At 28.9% G+C, this 11,655-nt stretch overlaps 1 protein-coding gene across 2 annotated transcripts in view; it reads right to left on the bottom strand.

Annotated features, from left to right (window-relative positions):
- Positions 1-1,056: 1,056 nt before the first annotated feature.
- The window catches only part of LOC106688512 (nose resistant to fluoxetine protein 6), a 39,217-nt gene continuing 28,618 nt past the window's right edge, over positions 1,057-11,655 (bottom strand). For both annotated transcript variants that reach the window (XM_014433007.3, XM_014433006.3), the window contains exons 10-13: positions 9,556-9,745; positions 8,527-8,669; positions 5,432-5,540; positions 1,057-3,991 (exon numbers count right to left, since the gene is read on the bottom strand). In XM_014433007.3, coding sequence (XP_014288493.1) covers positions 3,915-3,991; positions 5,432-5,540; positions 8,527-8,669; positions 9,556-9,745 — 519 coding nt within the window. In that variant the 3' untranslated portion in view covers positions 1,057-3,914. The remainder of the gene's footprint in view (positions 3,992-5,431; positions 5,541-8,526; positions 8,670-9,555; positions 9,746-11,655) is intronic.

The raw sequence follows: 11,655 nt of genomic DNA, 5'->3' as shown, positions 1-11,655 counted from the left end.
TAATAATATAATATTTGCTTTGGTTCAGGTTTGATATATTTGATTTTTTTTTTGCATTGGATTGTACTTTCTCACGTCTCTGAAATGATATCTGAATACTCCTTAATTTTTTACTTATTTTTTTTTTTAAACGGTTCAATAATTCAGGAAAATGCCAAGTAATAGGTAATGATGACAAAACAAAATATTAACTTTTTGACAAAAAGAAAAATATAGATATTTCATTTTTATCTATTTTAATTTAAATTAATGTTGAGAAATATTTTAATCCAAATGACACAAACAGTCGTTTTTTTCACGCTAATACCCTGTTTCTTAAAATAGAAACTGTAAAACCATAATTAGTTTGAATAATTCTTAGAAATGATGTTATGCAATATATGTACATAGTAACAAAAGACTAGGCCTTAAAGGAAAATGTATAATTCCGTAAATTGATTCCTCATCCATTTCTAGATATAAGAGGTATAAATTTTTCAGATAAGAATTACAAGTATTTCTTACTGATAACGACCGATATTAGTGAAATGTTAGTGTTTCGAAACAGATAAATGATTGAACCCATACATGCAATAAGGAACGGACCAACATTATTATTTTTTATCGGTTACTATATCTGTATTTTTCATTTTTTTTTTTTTTTTTTAGGTTCTATCTACATACACTGAATTTACTTTTCAAGTAATTTTGTGGAAGTACGGAATTAATAATAAATTTAACTCGTTCAGGAGGTGTTCCCTAGACACTTTTGATGTATGAACTCAATCTGTGTATAAATGTATTGGTGTTCTGTTTAAAATAAGAAAGATACGAGCGAAGAATGGACCTCCGCAATATAAACATTTACTTAGTGCAAAATAAACATCATAAGTGTCCCTTGTGACCAATAGTAAGAAACAGTCTAGCGTTTGTGTGACGTAAACCAGACGAAAGAAGAGCGCCATTTTTTTTCTTTGTGATTCAAAAAAATTTCTTAATTATTATGAGAGATAAATGACCGTGGATGATAAATGAGGAGAAGATGGTTGGGGGTGCGGTCAATGAAACACAAATAAGTATGACTAACTTATTTTAATGTGCCGACGTTTCGCTAGAGTTTCTAGCCTTCTTCAGGGCTAAAAACAAAACAAGATAACAACCACAGTAAGTATAGAAAAATAAAAAATATAAAAGAAAGTATAAATAAAATAATTTTACACATACAATGAATATTTTTACAAAATAGAATTAATAAAATTAAGTGATGAGAGAAGCGGGAAATAAAATGTAGACATAGGTAATTGAAAAAGGGGTTAATAACTTACTTAAGGAAATGAAATAAAATTAAAGTTATATAATGCAAAGAAGTATGAACATATTAGTTATTATTAATGTAAAATTTAAATATGAAAAGAAAATGAAAATTGAGAGGAAGAAAATATATGTAACAATAATAGATGATAAAGAGGCAAATTATAAGTATAGTGTACAAAACTTATAACGTGGGCAGGGAAAAGGGATAAAAGTGGAGAAAATAAGGGGAAAGAGTAAAATAAGATAAAAGTAAAAAAAGGGGAAAGAATAAAATAAATAAAGGGGAAAGAAAACAAAAAAGAAGAATGAAAACCAACCTGTTCGCTGAGAGGTTGCGCGCCGAATGGTCGCAGCGCAAAACTGGTCAAACTTGGAACTAAAAAAAGCCGTTACAGCAATGACTAAGTGTTATTTATAAAGAAAACGTTACGGGAGGGAATAAAAATAAAAAATAGAAAAATTTTTTAGAAGAAGAAAGCGTGTGAGAGGGTGATGACAAAAGGTGATAAGAAGAATTAAAAATATATATGAACCAACGAATTATCGAATAACGAAGTACCGGAGGATGAAGAGGAAGTGTAATATAGGTGGGGGACGACAAATATGTAAGAAAAGGTTTTAAAGATGAAATAATGCGTGGAAATGTGGGCGGAAAAAAAAAAAATAAATAATGTTAATATAAAAAAAAAAAAAAAATTTCTTCTTTATTCTCGTGTAAATAAATAAATTTTTAACTAATGTTAATTTCAAAACAATTTATTTTTGTATAAGTCCGACGTTTCAGCTATCCTCAAGGACAATCTATCACAAACAGCTTTTATTATACATATGATTTTTAACATATTAAACAAGCAACAACATTATTAATAAATTATCATATCTTAATACAATTTTAGAACCGCATATATTAAAAAAAAGAACTGTATGCAGACAACTCTGCCCAGGTCATTAATTTCAGTCCACAATTACACTATTAGAGATTAAAACATTAGGGAAACATATAATTTTATTATAAGCAATCCTTAGCTTATGTCTAATTACCTGTTTGTTAGTTCTTCACATTAAATTAAAATTAAAAACTTTTAATCACAGTCAAATTTCTCTACACAATATTTGTAACATTCCCCTCGCTCAGGTCAGGCATTTATTTCAACAGTATTTTGATTAAATTGTCTATTTATTTTATTATTAAAATTCATATCATGGTTAATTATAATTATTAACAATAATTTGATCCCATATTTTCCATAAATATAATTTTACTCAAATCTCTGCATAGCATTGGTTAAGATTTCTTGTGTATTTTCCAAAATTCATTGTATAATTAATGTTTTCTGATATGTAAAATACTCCAAGTATTGTTCTTTAGAATGTATTATTTTCTCTATGTAATATTATAGTATTATCAAAATCGAGTGTATGCGGGTTTTTGGTTGCATGATGCACTTTTAAATCATTACTGTGATTAATTCTACTACCCAACTTTGTTTCACGTACATATTGTTGGACAATTTGGACATAGAATTTTATATATCAATCCAGATTGATTTTTTGTATCAACTCTGTCCTTCTATTTAAAATAATGATTTTTAATTTTATTGATGGGTTTATAACTTAAAGAGTTCTCATCTACATTATAATCTTTAAAAGAGCATATCCTCAAATAATCTCTTTATATAATTGAATCCATGAAAAGTTTTATTGTTTACGATTTTGTTTTCTGTGTTATCTTTTAAGGTTTATACCCCAAATCTTGTAAATTAATTTTTTTGGGTAAATATTTTCTGAGAATATATTTAATATCTATAGTAAACCTACTGTCATCTTCTCTTTAATTCAAAAATAATGTCCGCATAATTTAAGGGAGTGGTTCTCTGTCTGGGGACGGAAGAGTAGGAGAGGCTGAGGGAGAAGATGCCGCCCTAATCATCAATAATATTATCTTCATTAGCCCAAATTCAAAATTATAAATCTGACCTAATCTGCCCATCTTTTCTTTTGGCTACTCCTTTATAACCCTTTAAATTATACCAGAAATTCTAGACTAATTGGCGTTTATAAGTTTGGATAGCTATGTCTGGGTATAAACCTTTCTTGTGAAGGTCTAAATGACTTAATTATTCTTAGCAATGTTTGTTCGCAAGACAGATGATTGTATTGGTAGTTTTTCTTTTTCTATTATATTATTTAATATTAATGGGTTAAATAATTTACTGATTACTTTCTTTTCGTTTCTTTTCTTTAAATCATTTATTATGGTACAATTTCGCACCACAGGGCATAGGTATATTCTTCATTGAATTTAACTTCAGTATGAAATTACAAATCTACTTCATGAAAAACTTTATAACTAATAACCTTAATGTTAGTTACTAACATAAACATTATTTTATATAAAAATAAGAAATCAACAGTATGTCATATTTTTTAGAGTTTATTATACAATATCTATATACAAAAATATGTACAATTTATTTAAATAAAAAAATTAATACGTATTTCCATCACAGTAAATAAATAATAGCAAATAATCGGATATTTATAAGAAAATAACGGCTGTTTAAATAAACTTAATTAAAACTATTTTTGTCATTTGTTGCTTATAATAGAGTAAAAGATCGTTATGCAACATGAAGATGTCCTTGTTCAGGAGGTGCGCTTGGTCTTGGTCGTCGTTCATTTGTAGGCTTCTTTCCTCCTGAAAAGATAAAATTATATAAAACGTTTGGTCAAATTATACATAAAATTGTATTCCTAAGTTATTATTTAATTGATATAATTATTCTTAATACATCTTCAAGAATCCCAATATCAACATTCAAGAAGAAGGAATATCCCGTTTTAATAATAAGAACAAAACTTGTCTTATTAGTTTACAATAATATACGAAACTTGGTTAACGGCTGAGAAGGAGTGGTACTTAAATGCCCGTAATAGTCAACCTGAATACTCATTTTTATAATTATATAAAGGGAATTAATTTTGTACCCAAAGATTTGGGACATGGAATCCTCATACAAGACTGAAAAGACAGGAAACTGCTCGTCGATTCCGACTATTACAACATTTAAACAAACGGTCCAAACTTCCAATCCATTACAAAAGATTGATCTACATGACTATCATAAGGCCTATCTGGACATAAGGAATTGAGCTATGGGGCTCCACTAAACCATCTAATTCCTCTCAAATCCAATCCTTACAGTCCAAAATCCTTAATGCTCCTTACTTTGTCACAAATCAAATCATCCACCAGGACCTCAATGTCCTCTATGTTGCCGATTTGGCCAGAACCAGATACCAATCCTTCCATAATAAAGTTCCCAACCACCCAAACCAGCTCGTTTCTAACCTGACTTCTCCTTCACTACCTAATAATCCTCCTAGACGTCTGAAAAGAAGATGGCCTCGAGATCTTCTCCTTTAGAAATGTTTTAGGAGTTCTATCAATGGATAGATTCTCCACATGTTTGTATCATGTCATAATATCACTTACAACAAATTTACTTGATGTGTATATATGTATACAGTTGTAAATAACAATAAATAAATTATTAAAAAAAATAATAAAATCCATATTAATTTATTGATGAAGAAGGATGCGCTTGAACACCACGTAATAAACAGAAACGCCACCCCCAAGATTGACAATAGTGGGAGAAAGGTGGCCCCAGGCATTTTAAGTTAGGAAGAGCTTGACCATCCTAGCTTTGTGGTAAGCCACCTGGAGAAGCAAATACAGACTGAGAACAGGATTGCTGGATCAGAATTGCGTACTCTGTAGGAGGCACCCCGACGGATGTGGACCAGGAAGGTCGAACCTACAGGTCGCATGCTGTTGAAAAAGGTGCAGCTCCTTCAGTAACCGTTCACTCAGACGTTTCGCTGCACCTATTTCTGTTTCCATAAATTAAATAGACCTCCACAGTTAATTGTATATTAAGAAAAAAATAGAGTTGATTATTGGCAGCAGTGACATATGCAAGCCCAGCGCTTTACTACCTCATCATGTATGCAAGAAATGGCTAGGGAGAAAGATAAAAAATAAAAGGAAATAGGTGAAGGAATCTAATAAAGGCAGTTGAAGACTTTGAACAAAAAAATAAATAAATAATCACAATATATAAATCATACTTACCACCTCCTAATATTATCTTTTCGACGTTTAACATAGGAGCTTCTACAAGAAGAGTCAATACAAGCCCTGCGAAGAGGCACAACAGCAAATCTCCTAGGTACATCTCTATCTGAAAATAGAACATTTGAACTTATAATTATATATTATAATAATATATTATATATTATATTTTAGTTTGTTTTTCAGCTAACCACTATCTTATCTAAGGAATTTGTAATCATCGTTTTAGGCATATCAATTATTAATTATATTCATGAGAGTTGTTCAAGTTCATGTAGAGCCTTCTTAATATCTGAGTACTAAACGGTGATCTAACATTATTGCATCATCAGTATTTGTGATTTTAACATCAAAAAATTTACTTGGAATATAAAGCCTTTCTATTACAAAAAGACAAAATATTTTTTAGTGATTTTCTTTTTAGTAGCCCATCTCTCGTAATAATAACTTTGCCTCTTTTTTTATTAGGATTTACTTTATCGTCAGTGGGGATTTGTTTTTAATCACTCATAGAGGCTTTAAGTTTAACGTAGTTCATAGACATATTTGTGTGAGCTGTGCAGATTGTTTAACCCATCGGCAAATATGTCAGGTTTCATCCAGGCCTTATAGTTTTCATAATTGACAAGTAATATCTGATAGACTTTATTTTATACACCATGATACCATTTTGGAGTTATTTATTTCCCCAATTAAAGAAAGGATTTCAGTGTTCTGTTTTAGGCAGTTTTCAGAAGTTGTTAAAGAATTAAACTTTCATTTCCACATTTTGTGCATTTTTGTACACTTGTTTATCGTGCAATGCTTTAGATAATCCTGGAAAGAACTGTCTAAGATGGATAAAAAAAGTGAAATAAATTTAAATTTTAGTAAACATACATGTTACAACTTGTTGAAGCCGGATAAAAAGTCTCACGTATACTATTGACCCACAAAGTCCCAATTGAACATAGAACAAAAATTAACAAATAAAATTTCAACTACCAAGGTTTTTTTTATTTTAATTTATTTTTTGATATTTTCAACTGTATTTAAACTATGTACAAATATTAATTTGATGTTAGTTACACAATGACATGATACATCGAATCTATCCATTGATAGAACTCCAATAATATTTATAGATCACGATGTCATCTTCGTTTTACGCGCCTAAGAGGAATATCAGGTAATGAAGGAGTAACCAGGTTAGAAACAAGTGAACATGGGTGGTTGGAACATTGAGGTCCTGATGAATAAATTGACATATAACAAAGTAAGGAGCATTAAGGATTGGATACTTTAGGAATTCGATGACTTAGTGGAGCCCCAATGCTCAACCCTGTATATCCAAAAGGCTTTATTATAGTCATGTAGACCAGTCTTTTGTAATGGATTGGAAGCTTAGACTGTTTGTCTAATAAGTGTTTAATAGTCGGAATCGACGAGTAGTTTCCTGTCTTTTCATTCTTGTATGGCGATCCCATGCTATTCGTGTGTCCGGATGTACAAAGATTTAAAATTCATCAGTAACAAAGAAGTATTTCAATGCAGATTTGTCGAGACCTCATTATGATTATCAATAGAAGAGGTTTCTTACATATCCAGTGCCCACTTATATGGCCAGGTTACACTGTATATAAGGTGGGTCCATAGTTGTATTGACTTGATGGTTCACCAAAATTCACAGTGCATAATAATAAGCTGCATAAGTATTTCTACCATACTTTCTGAGAACCGAGGAGTAATATCTAAAATATTTACCGACTCAGGAATGGTATGCAATATATATATGCAATTGTTAATACTAAAAGCTTACATAGATATTTTATTTGTTTATTTCATTATCAATTCATGCTTTTTTTTTTTCTAGTTGGTGTATTTTTTGTTTCTTTCATTATGTTCACTTATTTAAATATAAAAAAAAAAAAAATCGACTTTTATTTCTTTCTTTTCACTACTTTTCACGGTTGGGCTAGTAAAGGTTCCTTTTCAACTCCTACCCGCCGTAACATATATAATTGATATAATATAATATTTGCAAGAATCTGAAGTTTTTATTGAAATCACCAGCAAAAAACGCTACCAACTTATTTTATAACCCAATACTTGGTTTGTTCAAATGCACTATAATTGGTCTAAGTTGTATGTAATTGGCAATTCGGTTGATATGAGTCGTGCAAGGGCCAGAAATTTCAATTTTCTACGCATAATAGATCTTAAAAAAAAAAAAAATTGGTTGTTACCAATAGCTAGTTTCTCTACATGTCTGTATCATACCATTATGATCTTACTTCAAATTTACTAGTTTTATTTAATGTAGAGTTAAAAATGTCCGTAAATAATTTTTTTTATAATTATAGCAAGTGGTTTGTACCATAGACTATGAGACAGGCACGAGATTAAATATTGAGATAATAATACTCAACTTCATAGTTATCTTACGAACATATAAAAGCTTGAAAAATTCAAGAATAAGAAATCTATTATAATTATCATTGAGTGGATTTTAATTACAGGATACCTAGACTGTTACATTTTGAAATATTCCGTTCTAAACTATGTCAAGATGTGGATTACGTAACTGGATATCCCTATCCAGGTTTCAGATAACTGAGGCATTATTTTGGAATTGAACTAGTATTGAATCAATAGTTTTAGTATAATAAAACTTATTATTCACTCTAGTATTGTGGAATAATTATAATAATAATCCCTGATGAATCCAATAGTACTGTAATTTGGAACAGTCTTCGTTTACTGACTTCCTTGCTCTATTAGTCCTTTATGAAACTAAATCTATAAGATCTGAGGGCATTTTCCTATCCACATGATTAAACATGGCACAATATACACAGTGTATAGCGAAATCGTCATAAATTAATTAAAAATTTAATTTAATGGAACATATAATTTTCCATCAGAATCAGTAAAAAGAATTACTACTATGGAAATTCTTGAGTTAGATGAAGGTTAGAAAATGAACAATGCCCACAAAATATGTATATATAACACATCTATCTATTAGTCTATCCTTTGTGGGTATTATGTATATGCATATATAACACGTTGTCTATCCTTTGTGGGTATTATGTATATGCATATATAACTATTACCTGATCATAATCGTTGAACCTGAAGGAGCTCCTCTGGGCAGCAATACTGCACATTAATATTACGATGTGAGTTAGATATACACAGTAACTCAGCCTTGCTAGCGGAGTGAATACTTTCCATGACAGAAAAGTGTTGATGAAACCTGTTAAAACAAATTATTTATCTTTTTTAATTGTATCGTTTATTATTTGTATTAAACAAAGTAGACTAAACAGCGAAATATGAATGAAAACATAAAATATAAAAAAATCTAATATAAAAATAAAAATGAAATAGTTTCTATCCTAAATTGACTAACTATTACATAGAATCTGCAATTATCATTTTTTTTTCTGTGATTAAAATATTAGAAAAATATATAGAATAGATATATAGGGGCCAAAATACAAAAGTGGAGTACAACAGTTGTACTCCATTTTTTGTATTTTGGCTATATTTCTATTTGACAGAATTTTTGTAATATTTTAATTATAGGCAACATATACTATACATCCAATTTTACATAAAACTTTAACCGTAAGTATTTTTTATAAATAATACATCAAGTTTTTCTATTACAAATTAAAATTCTATTTATAAAGCAATAGAATTTCATTCAGGCTTTCTAGGGACTAATCGGAGTTGTCTGACGTTATGAATTATTTAAAGTTTTAAACAGTTTATAGTTGTAATTCCCTTATTTTAATAAATTTTCACTCTTCAGTTATCGTATCGTAGTACTTCTTATATTTGATACAGTTTATGAAATTTAAGCTTTTTTTAGTAGTAATATTCTGACAACGGTTAAGAAGATAACGATGAAGGATATTATATGCTAATTTGTAATTCATTATATTTTTAATTATTATTAGAAATACATTTTTTTTTATAATACTACTTGAGTATAAAACGTAATTAATTTGTACTAAAACAGATACTTTCTGGACTACGCAATCACGCCTGCTGGTCAGGATGGAAAATTATATTAAGTTACCATAAAATTTATTGACTAATTATCTAGAATGACCTTTTAGATTACGCTAACTCACCTCCATATCCCCTGACACACATTAAAACTATCCATAGCAGTCCGATTGACCAGAAGAACCTCTGGAAGCCGATGAAGAAGGCAGAGAAAAGTTGGTTGTATTTGTAGTCCGTTTGGAAAGAATAGTAACCACCGAACACTGCGTAGGACATGAGTACAGCACACACCAACCATCCGATCACTCTCTTCCACTGCAAAGTACATTACGAATTTAATTCTTCATCATTCTAACCTTATTAATTATTTAAAAAAAAGTATTTATTAAAATTATTCTTCAAGTTTTATGTATTAAAAAAAAGTTCATATTAACTAAAAAGTACTTTGAAAATTCACGAAAATGCGTTCAAAATATTCCTAACTGTTTGAACCCATTAATTACTAGTTATAAAACCTTTTAACTACTAATTTTCATATTCCAAGAGCCCGTAGCAAATAAAGAAGATATTTCACCATTTTTAATTATATCAATGAAAACTATATATGGTTATTTTAAGTATTGACGAGTTTTCCATCTTTTGTTGGAGGGAATAAAACGTGGAGGCTTTTTCAAATGAAATTTACATTCAGAACTTCATATCTTTAAAACTACTAATACTTAAAAAAACTTAATAGAATATTATTTAAAGTAGAGCAAATTTTCTAAAATATGAGTTCCAATTGAGCTATTTAGGTTCAAATGTTGCCAAGATACAGTTTTTAAAATTTATTTTGGCAAAGTTCATGGAAACTACTATAATAGGGAAACTACTATATCATGGAAACCACTATTCCTATAATGTATTCGTGCAGCATTAACTTGTTAGTTTTGGTGATAAATTAATGAAAGTAAAATACAAAAATTATTAATAATAAAAGTTATTATTAAATCTTATAGTGACAAATACAAGTTTATTTTGTTGGAGGGAATAGAACATGGAGGCTGTTCAAAGAAGTTACCCAAAATCGATTTTTTATTCAGAACTTTATATCATTAAAACTACTTACACTTAAAAATCTTAATAGAATATCATTTAAAGTAGAGTAAATTTTCTAAAATATGAGTTTTAATTGAGCTGTCTAGGTTCATTAGTTGCTAAGATACAGTTTTTAAAATTTGAATCATGGAAACTACTATGTGATGGAAACTAGTAAACCATGAAAACTACTATATCAGGGAAACTACTATATCAGGGAAACTACTATATCATGGAAACTAGTATATTCTGGAAACTACTATTCCTAGAATGAATTCGTGCAGCATTAACTTGTTAGTTTTTGTGATAAATTAATGAAAGTAAAATATAAAAATTATTAATAATAGAAGTTATTATTAAATCTTATAGTGACAAATACAAGTTTATTTTGTTTGAGGGAATAAAACGTGGAGGCTTTTTCAAATGAAAATTACATTCAGAACTTCATATCTTTAAAACTACTAATACTTAAAAATCTTAATAGAATATTATTTAAAGTAGAGAAAATTTTCTAAAATATGAGTTCTAATTGAGCTGTCTAGGTTCATTAGTTGCTAAGGTACAGTTTTTAAAATTTATTTTGGGAAAGTTCATGGAAACTACTATAACAGGGAAACTACTATATCATGGAAACCACTATTCCTAGAATGTATTCGTGCAGCATTAACTTGTTAATTTTGGTGATAAATTAATGAAAGTAAAATATAAAAATTATTAATAATACAAGTAAATTTTCTACAATATGAGTTCTAATTGAGCTGTCTAGGTTCAATAGTTGCCAAGATACAGATTTTAAAATTTGAATCTTGGAAACTACTATATGATGGAAACTAGTAAACCATGAAAACTACTATATCAGGGAAACTACTATGTGATGGAAACTAGTAAACCATGAAAACTACTATATCATAGAAACTACTATATCATGGAAACTAGTATATTCTGGAAACTACTATTCCTAGAATGTATTCGTACAGTATTAACTTGTTAATTTTTATGATAAATTAATGAAAGTAAAATATAAAAATTATTAATAATAGAAGTTACTGTTAAATCTTTTTTTTTTAATTATTTATTTATTGTAATTTACAACTGTACAAAATAATACAATAGGTAAATATGTAGTATGTTTCATATACACTTGAAAA

This window comes from Halyomorpha halys, unplaced genomic scaffold (genome assembly GCF_000696795.3).
Source record: "Halyomorpha halys isolate HHAL.00 unplaced genomic scaffold, Hhal_1.1 Scaffold1145.1, whole genome shotgun sequence".
Taxonomy (NCBI): Eukaryota; Metazoa; Arthropoda; class Insecta; order Hemiptera; family Pentatomidae; genus Halyomorpha; species Halyomorpha halys.
This window is presented reverse-complemented; position numbering and strand designations above follow the sequence as displayed.